Raw genomic sequence first — 18,403 nt, 5'->3', positions numbered from 1 at the left:
GCTTGATATGGGCATTGGGTTGAGCAAGTTGTGCATTAGTGCCAAATTTCATGGTCTTCACTTTGTTATTTTTAACATTAAGGCCATGTGTAGAAACCAGTAAGCTATTTTTGAAAGTTCTTCTCTTACAGCTAAAACTTCTAAAGGAGACTTGTTAATGTGATACATGGGTAAAGAAGCATGTGACAATATGGAGAAATGATCAGGTGTTAATAAAATGATGAAGGGTAATGGGTTTGATGCAGCCAGTGAGAAACATTGTTTTCTGTATGGTAAGCCTGAGACATTATTATCTACCCAAGTTTAGAAAGTTCTGTTTCAATGAAAAATGCCAGATACACACACACACTTTACTGACACACAAATAAATGATTTCTCCTAGCAACCACTTAAGTAGTTTGTCTAAGTATGGACAAGCACTAAAATGACACAAAATAAATTATTTTCCCAGTGATCATTTCAGTAGTTTGTCCAAGTATGCACAAGCACCAAAATGAAACATTTCCCCAAGTAATCCCTTCAGTAATATGTCCAAGTATGAAAAAGCACCAAAATAAACACTTCCCCCACCAACCCCTTTAGTAGTATGTCCAAGTATACACAAGCACCAAAATGAAACATTTCCCCAAGTAATCCCTTCAGTAATATGCCCAAGTATGAAAAAGCACCAAAATGAAACATTTCCCCAAGTAATCCCTACAGTAATATGTCCAAGTATGAAAAAGCACCAAAATGAAACATTTCCCCAAGTAATCCCTTCAGTAATATGTCCAAGTATGAAAAAGCACCAAAATAAACACTTCCCCCACCAACCCCTTTAGTAGTATGTCCAAGTATACACAAGCACCAAAATGAAGCATTACCCCACCGATTTCTTCAGCAGTTTTTCAAAGCATGTGCAAGCACCAAAATGCACCAAAATGAAACACTTCCCCACTGATCCCTGATCTCTTCAGTAGTCTGCCCGTGTATGGACAAGCATGTCCCTGACACCAAATTAAATGTTCTTCCTTCCCCTCACAACTCCTTGTTTTCCTGTTAAATATGCTTACTGGCTTAAGTTCAGGGCTATTTGCATATTTGGCATGCAAATGAGTTTATTCTGTAGTCGTCTCTATGAATCCTACCAATATTCAATTGTGTAATGCCCCTTATCTGCTTATTTGCTGCCACACCCCATTACTTAGGTGATAGGAAGACATGTTTATAAAAAAGCCTCTGTATTTACATAGTCCTCCTGTAAGTTCATTATTTGCATAACCATGTAGCACTGCAATTTGTCGATTACCACTATGAAAATGTGAAACCCTGGACTATGAATACCGGCCTACATTTTTGCAAGGCTTTATTATGGATGGAGTAGGCTTTCCATCAAGATAACAATATGTTAAAGAGATATTACTGAGCAATGTTTCATATACTAGTGTCATATCAGTAGGATTAGAAAAAACATATCATATACTTATTTGAGTTAATACACTACTTTACCAAGACACATTTTTTATCAAGTACAACATATTCACATTTCCTCCAGATGTATAATAGCAGCAGCATTCTCTGTTTTGTCTTGGGAAAGTTCTAGAGAACTTATTTTAATTTACTTACCCACTTAAAAAAACATGTGGTATAACAAGATTTTTAAATGTTGTCTCTCCAATACCATTAGTGAGAGAGACACTCTAAAGACTACTATGTGGTAATGAAATTCATTCTCTGTCTTCAAAGGAGCATTGTTAATTTTCTTCAGTTTTAATACATATAATCATCACTGGCACAATTTCTAAGAGAGACAGAGTCTTGAGTGTAGGGATTTAATTATCTACAGACACTACAACTCACATATTGTGAAACAATGCAGCATTGCAAGACAGCGTTCTGTAGTTTCTAAGTAGCACTTCTGAAATAATTTACTTACTCTGTATGATAGTGCATTTAAACAAGTTTTTTTTGCATTGACTTTTACAAGGAAAATCAAAAATAAGTCCACTATTTTCACTTGTTCCTATTTGCTGAATGTCCTTCCACATTTTTGAATTGTAAAGTATTTTCAGGTATATAAACATAGATTAAAAAGTGACTGAGTAACAAAATGACACTTGATTTCCATTTTCCATCAACAAATTCATTTCATTTAACAAGTATATTACATTTGTCATTATTATTATTATACTTCACCTATTTTCATACTGTAATATGGCACTTCAAGGTTGTATTATTATGGCTAATTCATTTCTAAAGCACTCCTGCTTGGCATATAAACCTCATGCACACATTTCAGTTGTCTGATAACTAAGATATAATTACAACACTCACCTGAGTTTAATTCCATACTTAAATGATTGGCTAAAATGCACCTTCAAATTATTTTTTTATTTGTAGTTAACATAGTTATATAGATGGGAACTAATGCATAAAATAAAATGCCACAAAGTGGATTGTGCTGAGAAAACCAGAACAGCAGGTGTTATTAGTGTCGGGATAGTTACTTCATAGGATGACTGGTTGGTTTTTAAAATATTCATCTTTCCTCATAACATATATGGGGATTCCACTATGCTTCATTATGTTTTATGAAGCAGTAAGCAAAACATGGACAACCACAACTGAAAACACACACACACACACACACATAACAAAATCACATGGAAAGTTAGCAATTTTAATAAACTAAGTGCTTTCATCCTACTGCATCTAGGGACTTCTTCAGAGAACTCTGGAACAAAAGTGCTTATTTTATAAAAGTTGCCAACTTTCCAGGGGGTTATTGTGTGTTTGATATTTTATAAAGCAAGTGGTTGTTGCAAGCTATTCAGTAGCACAACATTATTTTGTAGTCTTCTAATCTTAGTTAGTGTAGAAGGAGGCAATGATTTTCATGATACTGGGCATTTGTAGTTAGCATCATTATACATGCTAAACTTAATAGACATTAAAATATCATCTTTTGAGCAAATTTGGAAAAAGTCTACAGCTGTCTCCCTCCTTCCATATTACAGAAAGCACTAATTCTGTCTTGTGCAATATCTTCCGGCTCTGCCTCTGCCTCTGTTTCAGAAATGTTCATATAATGCATCACAAATTCAGTCTAATATTTGCTGCATCCATAAGAGTGGGTAAAATTGCTGGACCTTCTACTTCTGTCATACACATAAATACCTTACATGCACGGACTAGAGTGCAGGCGAGCATGTTCCTGGTGCAGGTACTTTGAAATATTCAAGGACCAGCAGGTGGGTCTCAAATGCAAAAGGCTTCTTTGGTGTACACATAAAATGAAGAATGTTCAGGGATGATGGCTGCAGTGGAATTTGTATGAATAACTCAAAAATCAACAGATAATTCAATACTTTCTGTAATATGGAATAAAGAAGGTAGCCATGTATCTGTTCTTCCATATTCACTCAAAACAGGATAGTTTATTAATTTCTGTTCAACTTATCAGGTATAATGACCATACCTACAAATACCCACTTTCCTGAAAGTTACACCCCACATCCACATTAGCTTAAAACACTGTACTGGAAAATGATTGTATAATATTGAACAGCTTGTAGGAACCATTAGTTTCGTAAGACACAGTGGAACATAAGGGAAGTAATGCATACACTGTTTGAAAAGGTCAGGGTTTTAAAGTCAACCATACTGATCCAAGGAAATAATTGTAGAGATACCAATAATACCTCCTGTTTTGGTATTCATAACACAATCTACTGTGTGACAGTTTGTCTAGTATATTACTTTCAATCCACATAGCAACATCAGATAACGTCTGTATAAACATATAAGGATCATTTACACAAACATTATAAGCATATTTATCAAAACTATTAAACACCATTTCTGTTACAGAAAATGTGCACAAAAAACAAGCCTTCATACACACAGTGTACAGCTGATATGCAGAAATTGAACACCTCTTCAAGAATTTGAAGTTTCTGGAACTTGCTAAGTGTAAAAAAAATCCATGAACATCAAGTCATTTGTAATTCAGACTGACAATTACTGACATGATTGAACAAATAGCACCACAATTCCTTGAGGTAATACTATGACAGCAGAAGGTTTACTGCTATGTAAGCAATACCGTCTGCAAAACAGCATTATTTGTGAAATAATGATATGAATGTCTGTGGTAAATAAATATCATCTTGAAGGTTTTACACATGTGTGTGTAATTGTATGGCTTCTTTCATGTGACAATGTTTTCAAGAAAATGACTGCATCCCATTCTGAGCAATGAGTGCAATCCATCCAACATAAAGCTAGGATGAAATACATTGCACTTAAAGAAATAATGGAGCTTCTTGCAACCTGAGTGGACTGTAAAGCACTGAGTCTTTACTTAATTGTTTATTTATGTAGCAGAAAAGAAATAATGGTAGGAGATTTTGCTATAGTGATCCTATTGAAACCTGTATCTGAGAAAGTGATCCACTCTGTGAAATGGAATTGGTGTGGAAAATTGCAGTCCACCTACATGAAGAAAGAAATTTCTGTTTTTACTGTAAACAAATTGTAGCAGATGTTCAAGCATTCAGAAAAAATGAGTACTTAAAAAGTGATGAACAGTAGTACAAACTTTAAGGATAGCTAGCTTCACAAGTATTCTTTGAATTCATGTGTAACAGATGTCCACACGTGGCTGCATTAAAATGTGACATGACAGTAAATTTGCAGTGCTTTTCTCCTGACTTTTACATCATACTGCATGTCTTCAAGAAAACGCCACAAAATGTTCCTTCTCATTCAGTAACAGTGGAAGTAATCTCATCTGGTAAAAGAAAAAGGCTTGAAGAACTGTTCTTAATACTCAAGAGTGCCTTCCATTTAATCATAGGACTGTATGCTATTCTCTGTTGCAGCCAACATTGCTCTGAATGGTGAGTTCTCACGTGACAGCAACACAGCTGGAGTGTCAAACTCCACAATCTGTGAAAAAAAGCATAAAGTTACCCTGATCAGAACACAAGTAAACCCTAAAATGCTAAATATATGATTAATTACCATTTGGAACATGTAAATTATCTTTCTGTAGCCACAACACTATCTGTTAGTCTGCCTTTGCTAGCCACTAAGAAATATATGCATAATTGTGCACTGATAGTGAAATAGAAAAAAAAACTGTTAAACATGCTTCTGGTAAGTTTCAAGGAAGTGTTTCCCATGATGATATAAATGAATGTCGTTGAAGCTACAGTTTCCAGTTACATCTAGACACCACTAAACCTTTTTGTTATGAATTAATAAGATGCTTCAGTACAAATCACATCTGGTATTAAAATATATGAAACACTTTCAAAATTCTGTTGATGGCAGGTCTTTTTTGTGACTGATGTAATAATGTAGAGCTAAACATTTCCAGAAAGAAAAACTTTTGTAGTAGATAAGCACTGTGTGACCCATCCATTCTCCTGGTTTCAATTCCTTATTGGACAAGCTGTAAATCCTTGGTTACTAACCACTTATACCATGATGTGCATTCCTGTATTTCACCTAGAATGTCTGATCTCTCAACTCCTAAAAACAGGACGTTGCATCCCACTGCCACTCCTGTGCAAAAACATTTTTTTTTAATTATGTTCTCTTGACCTCATTATGCATTCTTTTTTCTGAGATATACTGCCCTCTTGAATTATTTCCCTCTTAACATGTATCCGCTTTCCTGTTTTATATGGCTTACACATCAAATGCATTCAAGTCCCTTTAGCTATCCTTTTTGCTGTTGATCTTCTCTAGGCGACTGCTAGGCAACTCCACTGAAAGATGTGGAACCAGAACGACATACTCTACTCCTTTTTTACTTAAAATTAACTTAAAGTAGAATTGACGAAGAATTAAAGAAGGGTTTAAGAGATTTCTTCACTACATCAATGACAACTCATTTCAAGCATTCCTTTCGCAATTCAGACTAGCCATCCTCCTTTGAACCAGTTTAAAAGCAGCTATGCATGTTAGGTAATGTGTCATACACTATCACCCACCCACCCTCAATTGTTTTAACACAATTGTCCAGTACTTACGTATTATCACAGCCAGATTTTTGACGGCAATACCGGCTGGTTGATAATCAGGCAATATGTTCGTTAATGCTTTCAAAATGTTAAATACTGTGTTTTCTGTAACAGTTCAGGTTGTTTTTGGGAGTGTTATCACTGAAAAGTCAAAAAAATACTGTGTTGTTTCTTTATGCACTTGACTGCCAGCATGTCGGTTATTGTAAGTCTGCCCACTGAACATTCCTTTTTTCGTGGCAGCAAAAGCGATGTCTGCTAACGTATTGCTGCATATTCCCTTGCCCAGAACTGTTTTTAAAGGTTGACAGTTCCCATACCAGCCGAAAAGGGGATAAAAAGCAGTTGACAGTTCCCACTCCAGCCAAAAAGAAAGGGGGAGAAAGCAACATCTACAGGCGTGATACTTTTACCAGTAAAACACTCATACACTCCCAGGGCCAACACAGCATGTGCAGGATTGAAAGAGAAAGCTAACAGAGTGTATTTCTGTTCTTTCACAACCAAGTCCCACAAAAAGCCACTACAGTTTCTTCACATACTGCTCGGGTCATCTCAACTCCCATTTCTAGGACAGTACAATATGACATGCATGTTGAAATGATTGCACATTACAGTTTTTTCACAATATGTGCTGGCCCGAGAAAGAACCACGCAGCAGGCGGACTTGAAAGAAGAGAAATGCTGCTAGTGAAGTGCAGAAAGAAAGACGAACAGTATGTTTTTTCCAATTTTATTACCATCACTACAGAAAAGATAATGTTGTGGTATAAGGACACGTTACATAACATTTCGCTAACATTAATGACACTCTTTCAAGATCTTTATGCGGTTTTCACAACCGCGAATATCTGGTTGCGATAATACATAAGTACCAATTATCCTATTGTGAGCCAGTTTTACTCCATTAGAATTTTCTATTAATCATATACCCTTGTTCTGTATTTTAGTTACTCCATCATAGCTAGTTGAAATTCGTAAGTATTTTATCAGGAACAAAATAATTTATTAAAGTAGTATATTAGCTAAAAGAGTTCTATCTCCCAGAGTACTGATTTTAAAGTCTTGTCCTCCAATAAAATCCATGATTTTATCTTCATTTATCTGATTTCTTTTTGTCAATTGTATGTTTAAGGTTCTTTTCTGTCACTGGACCTGAAAAGCTGAATCAGACTTCTCTTATACCTTACCACAATTACCTATATGTTTGCTTTTTACCACTCTAGCAAGTATTGTGTTTTCTTTTTTTACACCTTCATTCTGATAACTTGGTAAGACTTTGTTTACCTTTTCTGCCATCAGTATACAATCATCAGCAAATAATCCAAACCGGGACCTAACTTTCCCTTCTTAAAAAGCTATGTCAATTTTTCCTGAATTTTAAATCAAGCTCTTCAATAACTAGTATAAATAGTGCAGTTGACAATATTTAACCAACCTTGTCTACTTATCCCAAATAATATTTACACTTGTTGTGTCTTTCGGCTTTTCCCGGATAGGGGTTGCTACAGTGGAACTCCGGTTCGCTAATGATTGGCAGTAGATTTTTATGTGCCGAGTTGCCAGCCCTGACGTACAACCTTCAACAAAGGTACGCCCATTCACGCATGTCTCCACAAAGAAGACGCTCTAGCTGAGAATCGAACAGGACAATGTCTTACTGTGAGGCGACAATGCTACCACAGCACCACCACCGCAGTATCCAAATAATATTTACACTACTTATCCCAATTAATGTTTACACTACTTATCACAAATTCCCAAATATTGTTTGCACTACTTATCTCAAATAATGTTTACATTACTTATCCCAATTACTGTTGACACTATTTATCCCAAATAATGTTTAGACTATCTGTCACATTATTAATCAATAAATCTGTTTGTTGGTCATTGAATATCACTTTTAACCATGTCAGGAAATTGTAACCAAAGCTTCCATTTTTAAGGTCTTTCAAAAGATCTCCCAACTGACTGCATCAAATGCTTTTATGATGTAAAAATACTACCTATATGATCATCATCAGAGAAGGTGAGAGTGGGAAGAATGAAAGAAGGGTTTAAAAACTAGTTAACATTCATCATTTATCTATACATTGTCAGTTATGTAAAAGTCCAGACTGTTCTTTTTGAATTGTTTCAACTAAGATCAGGTCTAGTCTATTAGCCAGTATTTTTGAAAGAATTTTTATGTTTGTTTTTAATAATGAAATTGGTCTATAATTTAGTGGATATTTTTATCTTTGGAAGAATTACTATTCCAGCAATTTTTCACTGAATTTAAAACTGATTTGTCTATAACAACATTAAATAGTCTAAATAAGAAGTCATGTAGTTGTTGGAGTTCCCATTTATAGAATTCACTGGGAAACCATCTTGGTCACCCATTTTCTTACTTCATTTATTTATTCTTTTAACTGCCATTTTTACTTCTGCTAGAATTAAGTCACAGTATAAACATTTAATGTCTTACAGGGATAATCTTACCATATCAAAACTATTCCAGTATTGTTTCTGAACTTCTAAAATGTCTGAATTATTATAAAGGTTGTCAAGATGTTTAGGGCTGTTATTTGTTTCATTTATTTTTCTGAGAATACAATTTCATTACTTGTAGACATAATATATGATATTGGTATACTTTTTTTTACTTTACTTTCCTTATACCTCTGCATTAAATAAGTGGCATCATTTTCTCTCTGTATTTATCAATAATCAATGCAAACACATTGGTTTACAATGTTCATTGAACATGTGGGAGAAACAGACAAATGTAGGTTCTGTAAAAAAAGAGTTGGAAACAGTCATGCATATTCTTGCTGGGTACGATACACTCATGGCAGGTGGCCTGTACACTAAAAGGCTTAACAATGTGGCAAGACTATTGCACTGGGGATTGTGCAAACGCTGAAATATAGAGGCAGCTGAGAAGCATTGAAAACATGTACAGCATTATAGAAACTAAAGTGTACATCACATTGGACCACCCATTACCAACAGTTCAAAAAATAGATGCAAGAAAACCAGATATAGTAGTCCATGAAAAGAAGACAGAAGTTGCACTGACTATTGAAATTGCTACACCTAGTGATTACACTGCCTAGCATACAGAGAAACACAAATTAATAAAATATCAGGATCTGCAGGCAAAAATGAGAGCAATGTGGAAGAAAGATACCCAGACAGTGTCAATAGTAGCAGGAGCAATGGGTCGAATAAAGAATCTACAGTAATACAATTCTGTACAACAGAAGGAAGAAACTCTTGCAAAAGAGAGTAAAATCGCACGAGTGGAAGAGCTCCCTGGTCAGCCACAGTATGCGATCCCTGATAAAATCCTCCAAAGCTAATTAGGAAAACAAAATCCCCACTGATTCTAAAGACAACCACAAAGCATTCTATAGCTATGTCAAGAATCTCAATGGCAACACTCAGATCTGCTCTGAGTTGCAGCACAATGGCACTAAATATACAGACCCAACTGATATTGCCAACATCCTGGCAGATAGGTTCAGTGCTAACTTTACCCCCCTCTCACCCGCTAAAGAGCCCATCTCTATACCGGAAGAATGCAAAGTTCCTGTAATCACGGCTGCACAGGTAAAAACCACACTCTCCAAAGCCAGGAACACAGCATCCATGGGACCAGACAACATCCCAGGCTGCATTCTACACGAACTACAGAACAAACTGGCACCCCACCTAAGTACCATGTTCAATCATAGCCTCACCTTAGGCTTTGTGCCTGCTGAATGGCGCACAGCAACGGTTATCCCACTCCACAAGAGGGGAGCCACCATGGACCCCAGAAACTACCGCCCCATTAGCCTGATGAGCCTGGTCTGCAAGGCCATGGAACGTATCATCATGGAACTTATAAACAAAGACATTGGTAATCTCCAAACTCTGGATCCCACCCAGTTCAGGTTTGTAAAAGGCAGATCATGCCTGCTAAACCTGATAGACTTCTTTGAAGCAGTCACCAAAGCCGTAGACAAGGGTAAGGTGGTTCACACAGCCTATCTAGATCTTGTCAAGGCTTTTGACACCATCCCCCACTCTGGAATTATAGATAAACTCATTAAACTAGGTATAAATCCCTATGTCACAAGATGGGTTGCCAACTGGCTCACTGACAGAACCCACACCGGGAAAGTAGCAGACACCAAATCCGACTTCAGACCAGTGACAAGTGGAGTACCACAGGGTTCAGTCCTGGGTCCTCTACTGTTTGGTATCTACTTCTCTGAAGTACAGGCTAACACAGAAGGTCTTTGGCTAACGAAGTTTGCAGATGACTGCAAACTAGGAGCCATAATCAAAACTCCTAATGATGTGGACATCCTACAAAAGGGCCTCACTGAGACAGATGCCTGGTGTCAAAGCCATGGCCTCAAGCTCAATGCCAGAAAGTGCATTGTCATCCCCTTTGGTAAAACCTCTGTAGCCATGAACTACAACATAGGCGGTAGTATACTTAACACTGAAAGTGTGATAAGAGACCTTGGGACACAGGTGGACAGTAGTCTCTCCTTTGATAATCACATCGCCACAGTAGTGATGAAATCCTTCTACGTGGAACACCTCATCACAAAAGGTTTCTCATCCAGAAAAAAAGAAGTCATTGTTCCCCTCTACTCATCACTCATTAGACCCATTATAGAGTACAACACCCCTTTTGGTATGTACCTCACAAGACATCTACAACAACTGGAAAGGCCGCAGAAATACCTCACAAAGAGGATTACCGGCCTCAAACAGATGCCCTATGCAGACCGCCTCAATAAACTCCAGCTTTACTCCGTCACATATCGCCTACTCAGAGGCGATTTCTGCCTAACATACAAAGCTATGTCAAACCCAGAGCTGTTGGACATGCTCCACTTAAAGAAATCCCAATCTCTTCGAGCTACACGCTCTAGGGACCTAAACCTTGTCACCACAATAAAAAGAACATGCCGGAGGGATAGATTCCTGTCCCAGAGACTTCCCATAGTCTGGAATAAACTACCTATCTATATTAAACAAAGCTCCTCATTAGCACTCTTCAAGAAAAATCTTGATGATTGGATGGGAAATAGGAAATTCACCCTGGGGATCACTTCTGTGGCTCTGCTCGACAGGGGCACAGGAAAATAATTTTCTTGGGTGGCGAAAGCTAGGGTACCTTTTTGGTTAGGCTTATATAGGCTGTAGGTCCAATAGCCTAGTACCTACCTATGAACCTATGAAAAGAAAACATGTTATGCTGTTTACTGACTTTTTATATGTAGTGCTTTAACTGCTTCAGAATTAAATCCCTACTCAAGGAATGTGGTTAGCAATGCAGACTAACTCTTATAAGGGCAAAAAATATATTTTCACATGTTGCAAAATAACATTTGCAATATTCATTACATCTAAACTTTGAAATCAGTACCTGTCTTATGACATACCTCTCAACCTCTTAGAGCAAGAAATCTGGACAAAGCCATAAATGAAAGTGGAAGAAAGGCCCAAAAGTAGGGACAGTTTTTAAATATTGCTCTTACAAACCTAGAAAGTTGATAGAATAACATGTTTTACATTAGCATTAATTTTCTGAAGGGTATGAAGTCTGAAATGAACGTCTGTCATTATTTTCTAATTTTAATCATTAATGATTTGCCACTAATTTGTCAGAAAACCACAATGTTATGAAAAATGGACCAACAGTATGAGGCAAAAATCTGGACAGTCTGTGAAAATCTGTACAGTTGAGAGGTATGTGTTATGTATTTTAAATGTCTTAGGTGAGCGAACTGTAAGCTGTAGGTTGTACAATTGTCTGATGTTCACTTGAGCAAAGACATTCCCCAGGATATTTATAATGAAACCAGTGCTGTTGAAACAGAAACTGCTGAAAAAACAGCCGAAGAAAATCAACAAAAACAAACATTTTAAATGTGTATGTTGAGGGCTGGAACAAAATTTATTAAAGCCTTGACTCCACACCTACTACTATTGTGTTCTAACTCCAAGGTCAATATTGCAGATAAGTAAGGGCAAGGCAACACTCAAGAAATTCTCATATCTACCAGTTTCTCTGTTCTTCTGAATATTAGGCTTTAAATAACAGTTGAACTACTGTGCACAATTGTCTAAACAAGTCATAGACACAGGAGCTGTACAGTATGTAATGCCTTTGGTAAAAATGTCTTGTTAACAATGTCTGTTACTTGAAGCAGTGACTAATGCAATCAAGCTAACAAGTTCAGTAAGAGGGCTGCTGAAGTGGAAAGATAACTTGAACAACAGTACACATCAGTGAGATGCACAAATGGACAGTGATACTGTGAATGGGTTCAGAATCTGGCAATATGCCAGAAAAGTACTGCAGGTAGTTTGTAGACTGATGGTGTTTTTCTTTGAAGAGGCACCAATAGTGAGGAGACAGTATTCATGTTAAGAATCAGTTTGGGAAAGAAGGACTCCCTTCCATAAGGCTGCTCTTGATACAGAAGAAAGGTACAGATAATTAATTTGGTCCTGAACATTACAGTGTTTATTTTGGTCTTTGTGTTTTTTTTTTTTGTTTGTTTGTTTTTTTAAGTGGGAATGGAAGTTAAGTGATTGATCAAGCCAGAACCAAGATATTTGAAGGAGGCAGATGTTTTCTGTGATGTAATTATTTAGATCTATGATAAGTATGTTTTTAGGGACCTGTAACAGTTTTTGGGAAGCTTCTGTCCTGTAGTGGCACTGAAACAGTTAAACAAACCTGCACTGCATCTTAACATATAGTCACTTATATAAGTGCTGCTAAGGCACTGCCTTATATGCAGGTCATAGCATCTCTTTCATTCACTCTACTACATAACTACCTGTCTTGCTCATTGGGTCCTTGTCATAGATTAAAAAGATGGTCCAATGTGTTTACATTCACTGATATGACTTTACATTAAAGAATGGTATTTTACATCATGATGACAGAAGTATCAGGCATGTATCGTGAGCTGGAGTATTTTAGCCACATGTCCCACCTTGTCATTAAGTGCTCTGAATCCTTTTGAGGAATACCACAACCAAAGCACATCAATGACCTGCTAAAGAGAGTCCTGAAAAGCCATAATGACAAAAAGGTGAAAAACAGTCTATCATAAAGGACGAAAATGGAAGAGTGAAGGAGAAGAAAAGCCCTGAACTCCACAAGCAACTCAGCCAATAATTATGCTTACATTTTAGAATATTCCAAAATAAAAGTCATCTATGTTTGTTATACGGTGCTTATAATTTGCCATTTTCAAAGCATGCCCTGCGATCATCCCTGTTTACTAAATATGCTCTGTCCTTAATATAGACTTTGTACGGTTATATATAGGTATTGTTTTTGGGACTTGGGGATCTCCTTTAAATGGCCTTTGGCTGAGTAAGACCACCCCAATCAACTGAAAAAACAAGGTATGTTATTGCATGTGTAACAAAACATGCATTGACAAAAACTGTTCCTTCATTCATTCGCTAATTACCCAAGAAATCCATTTCATAGTCATGGGGAGATTGAGTCAATCCCAGTACTCAGTTATCACAAGGCAAAGAAACTAGTCCTGCATAGGATGTTAATGTATCAGCAGGTGCACACAAACAAAACACACACACACATAGACACATACCCCTTGCTATAAATTTGTATCTGGCAAAAACACATACACATAAACACAAACACACGTGTATACACACACACTCACACACAAATGCACACTTACACACGCACACACACACACACACACACATAAACACAAATGCACACACACACACTCACTAACACAAACAGCACAGTGAAAAGCTAAGTACTGTGAAACAGTAACTCTAACCATGTGTCACCCATAAGAATTGTTCTTGTAATTTTGATATTACATTCCAGTGTGGGTTACAAGTGTATATTTTTGTCTGGAAGAAAATAGGAAATATTTTGTTTTGAAAAAACAATCAGAGTTCTAGATAAACTAAGAAAAATGCATGAAAATTGCTTCTTCTCAACTCTAACATAGAAAAAAGGCAAGCATAATTTGTTTGCGTCTTCCTCCCTTCACTACTTTTCCAGAATTAGGCCTAAAGGAGGAATTTTATGCCACCAGTTGACCACACTGGTTTATTATTTTTATAATACGTCCTGGTCTTTTACCTGTCCTTGGTCAAGCACCATTACTCTGTTACAGTTGAGCACAGTGTTGAGTCGATGGGCAATGATCAAAGTTGTGCAGTCAGAAAAGGCTTCCATGATGGTTTTCTGGATAAGCTGATCAGTTTCATTATCAACTGCAGCAGTAGCTTCATCCAAAAGCAAAATCTGCAACAAAGGTAGAGTAATAAATAGATTAGCATGTTTAATGCAAAGCATTCTCGGTCCTGCATCTTAGGTTACTATGTCAGTTAATGTCAGATGCAAAAAATGCTAAAAAAGAACAACAAATATGGCAGCAGCACATCTATGGAAGCCAACTAACAAAGTTTATCAAAAATAAACAAAAGAAACCATAAAAGAGCAACAATACTGAAAAGACTGAATGGAATACACTGAAACTTAAACATCCTTAAAAAAGACTTTAACTGTACCTAATTAATTTTTCAGCGGATGGTGGCCTGAAGTATAGACTCTTATTCAACATTTACACTTAGCGAAAATGAGACACTTTGTTTATCTGAGACACAAGTGTCCTACTTTACCCATGGCACTGAAATCCACGAGTGACAATAGTGCTGTATGTATATGTGTGTATTAATATATATATATATATATATATATATATATAAGATAGTAGTGTTTTAGATATAGTTCTTTGCTACATTATACACTTCTCAAAGTTTATTTATGAATCGTAAGTTGTTCATGATTCATCCTAACTTACATGTATAGCCACTACAATCTGCCTGTTAATGTGTTACATAGATATCCACAGCTTCTATTCTCTTATCAATACATTTAGTTCAGTGCACAGCTTTAGATTACATTAGCATGGTTGTATTTACTGTTGTGCATAGCTCCAGTGTGCATGCCGCTTGTACTTATTCAAACACGTAGGTGCCATGTTTGGTATCTAGGCAATACCCCCCTCCAAATCTGGCAGTGACCACCCAATGTTTGAAGTTGAGGACCAAAAAAATTATTAAAAAAAAACTCCTCAGAGTTAGAGTTGAGAACCAAAAAAAAGTACTGCTACAGGTGAAGAAGGAGCTATTATGTTATCACAGTAATAACTATTTGCTAATCTATGTCAAAGACCTTTGGCAACCTGCAGCACAGAGCTATACTAGTTCTTTGCTACAGCTTTTAACACACAAGTACCAACAACAGCCACACATCATGAACATGACTGTTTCAAGGATTCCCAGTACTGAACTTAGGGATTGATAGCACCTCATCTGCAGTCACCCCACCTTTGCTATAAGTTTGTATCTACTAAATAGCATTATGGTCTCAGTCAGCATTTTCCATTTCAGAACTGGCAACTCTTCAGGATATTATGCACAGTAATTTAATAACTGTTGTAACAATGTAGATCTGGCGCCAAGTCCAGTGTGCACATTTCAATCATTCAGCTCTTTGTGAAGTAGTTTATCACTTTTCATTTATTTACACTTTCTTGACTGGGTTAGTCCCAGTAAGCCAATGGCCACTTTTCTTTATGACTTTTATGTATTTATTCGCAGTAAAGTAATTTAGTCTCTTTCATTGGGTATGCTTCCACTTATCTAATCTTTTACTGGGGACTTGCCAATTTTATTTATGCCATCTCTTCCTATGAATTAAATATTTTTATCCTTTTATCCCTATACCTTCCAACTATCAACCCTCCTTCGATCACACATGTGCACATTTGTTCTTCCATACAAGATCTACTGACTTGAAACTAAGAGCTATTCAGACAGGCTTTCATCAAGGCAACTGTGAGGTCTTTGTACCAACTTCTTCTCCATCACCTATTAGCTACTTCTGCCCTGTAGCCTAAGTTAGCGTAACTTCCACCTGACTGGGGCCCTATAATGCCCTACAAGTGTGTCTCCAAGGGTGGAAACTAAATGGCTTCCATCTGCCTTTTGGATTACACCATTCTGGATATTAGCAGTCATACTAATTAAATGAAAAAGATAACAGGCAGCGTACTGGTAATTAAAGAAAGCAAAAAAATGCCACTCGGGTTGAAACAACCTGTTTTTAACCCACAGAAAGTAAAAAGTTTAAGCGCTTTCGTTCGTAGACACACTGAACTTTTTCAGAAACAATTAGCCCCATAAAACGCTAACATATATAGCCTTTGATTTAAAAATGGCGCCAAGTGGCTTCTCAGATTCTTAAAGCTGTACACAAAACTTAAAATTAAAAGCTGCCATAAACAAAACAAAACTTTGTAAACATCATAAAAAATTCAAGCGCTTAGAAAAACATAGGTTCATAGGTTCATGGGTAGGTACTAGGCTATCTGCCCGAGGGCATTTATAAGCCTAGCCAGAGTGTATCAGCTTTCGCCGACCCATTGATTAATTAACTGAGCCTCTGTCAAGAAGAGCCAATGAAGTTATCCCAGGGGTGTATGTTCTGTTACCCATCCACTCGTCAAGGTTTCACTTGAAGAGTGTTAGAGTCTCTGTGACAGGAATCTATCCCTCCAGCATGTTCTATTTATTGTTGTGGCGAAGTTTAGCTCACTAGAGCGAGTGGCTCGCAGTGACTTGGATTTCTTTAGGTGGAGCATGTCCATCAATTCTGAGTTGGACATGGCTTTGTAAGTCAAGCAGAGATCACCTCTGACTAAGCGATATGCGACTGAGTACAGCTGGTGTTTTTCCAGTCGGGCTGCATAGGACATTTGTTTGAGGCCAGTAATCCTCTTGGTGAGGTACTTTTGTGGTCTTTCCAGCTGTTGGAAGTGTCTTGTGAGGTACATCCCAAATGGGGCATTGTACTCTGTGATGGGTCTGATGAATGACGAGTAGAGGGGCACTATAACCTCTTTATTTCTAGATGCGAACCCTTTAGTAATTTAATGGGCTACATAGAAGGATTTCCTAACTACTTTAGCAATATGATTGTCAAAGGAGAGATTACTAGCTACCTGGGTTCCCAGATCTCTTATTACCTCTTCTGCATTAAGGGGGCTGCCACCTATGTGGTAATTCATGGGTGTTTTGTTTTTCCCAAATGGGATGACTATGCATTTTTTGGCATTTAGCTTGAGACCATGACTTTGACACCAGGTGTCCATCTCAGTAAGGCCCTTTTGGAGAATGTCCATGTCAGCCAGAGAGTCAATTCCCAATTTGCAGTCATCGGCGAACTTGGTTAACCATAGTCCTCCTGTGTGTTCCTGTACTTCTGAGAAGTATATGCCGAACAGTAAAGGTCCCAGGACCAAGCCTTGTGGGACACCACTTGTGACTTGTTTAGAGTCGGACTTGGAGCCCGCTATTCTTACCGTGTGAGTTCTGTCTGTAAGCCAGTTGGCAACCCATCTCATGACGTAGGGGTTTATGTTCAGGCTGGTGAGCTTTTCTATAATTCCCGAGTGGGGAATGGTGTCAAAAGCCTTGGCGAGGTCAAGGTAGGCTGTGTGAACTACCTTCCCCTCATCTATGGCCTTGGTGACTGTCTTGAAGAAGTCAACCAGGTTTAGTAGGCATGATCTGCCCTTAACAAAGCCAAATTGGGTCGGGTCAAGTGTTTGGAGGTTCCATTACACCAAAATCTAATAATAATATTATTAATATAATATGTCATATACAAAAAATAAAATAAAAAATACATGACATTTATGAATGCCTGCAAAACTGAAATAAATAGGATCAACTAATGCAAAGTGCTTTCCCTTTCAAAATTATTTTAAGGAAACCACATCGTTGAAGCCTGGAGGACTAGTAGAATTAAGCAAAACCTGCCAGGAAAACTCGTTTTGTTCAAGTAGGTTCTCCCAATCACCACACATTGGTCTCTGTTCAACTTGCTCCAAAATGGAAAAAGAGAATTTTTTTTTAAATCCTGACAAGTAACACTGTGCTTGTATAAAGCATTAGTATGATCAGCTTTACGGATAGCGTATACATCTTGGTACATATGTGTCCTCATCAGACCCACCGTCTTACACATAGTAGGATGGACATGAAGCACACAAAGCTATATAAACTACCCCCTTCATGTGACAATTATACCGACCCTTGACCAAAATTGGGTTGGGAAACCCATATATGTGGATACTAGAACCTTCAAGTACGTACCTGCATTGTTTACAAGAACCATATTTTCTCATCCCCATTGGTTAATAAATTTATCATGTTTGGCACCATGCCACTCAAATACACTCTTCAAATTACTGTTGTGCTTATAAATAAACCTAGGGGAAATACCCAATCTATCAGTAAGTCTGGCACACGGGAATACT

General features: G+C 37.3%; 1 protein-coding gene across 1 annotated transcript in view; it reads right to left on the bottom strand.

The window, feature by feature from the left end:
• Window positions 1-1,152: 1,152 nt before the first annotated feature.
• ABCC5 (ATP binding cassette subfamily C member 5) overlaps window positions 1,153-18,403 on the bottom strand; it is a 608,550-nt gene continuing 591,299 nt past the window's right edge. The window contains exons 29-30 of the mRNA XM_044061975.1: window positions 14,155-14,319; window positions 1,153-4,929 (exon numbers count right to left, since the gene is read on the bottom strand). Coding sequence (XP_043917910.1) covers window positions 4,828-4,929; window positions 14,155-14,319 — 267 coding nt within the window. The 3' untranslated portion in view covers window positions 1,153-4,827. The remainder of the gene's footprint in view (window positions 4,930-14,154; window positions 14,320-18,403) is intronic.

The sequence above is a fragment of the Protopterus annectens genome, chromosome 1.part0 (assembly GCF_019279795.1).
Source record: "Protopterus annectens isolate FY-2018-M chromosome 1.part0, PAN1.0, whole genome shotgun sequence".
Lineage (NCBI taxonomy): Eukaryota > Metazoa > Chordata > Ceratodontiformes > Protopteridae > Protopterus > Protopterus annectens.
The sequence above is the reverse complement of the archived record's forward strand: the minus strand, read 5'-3'. Positions and strand labels throughout refer to the sequence as shown.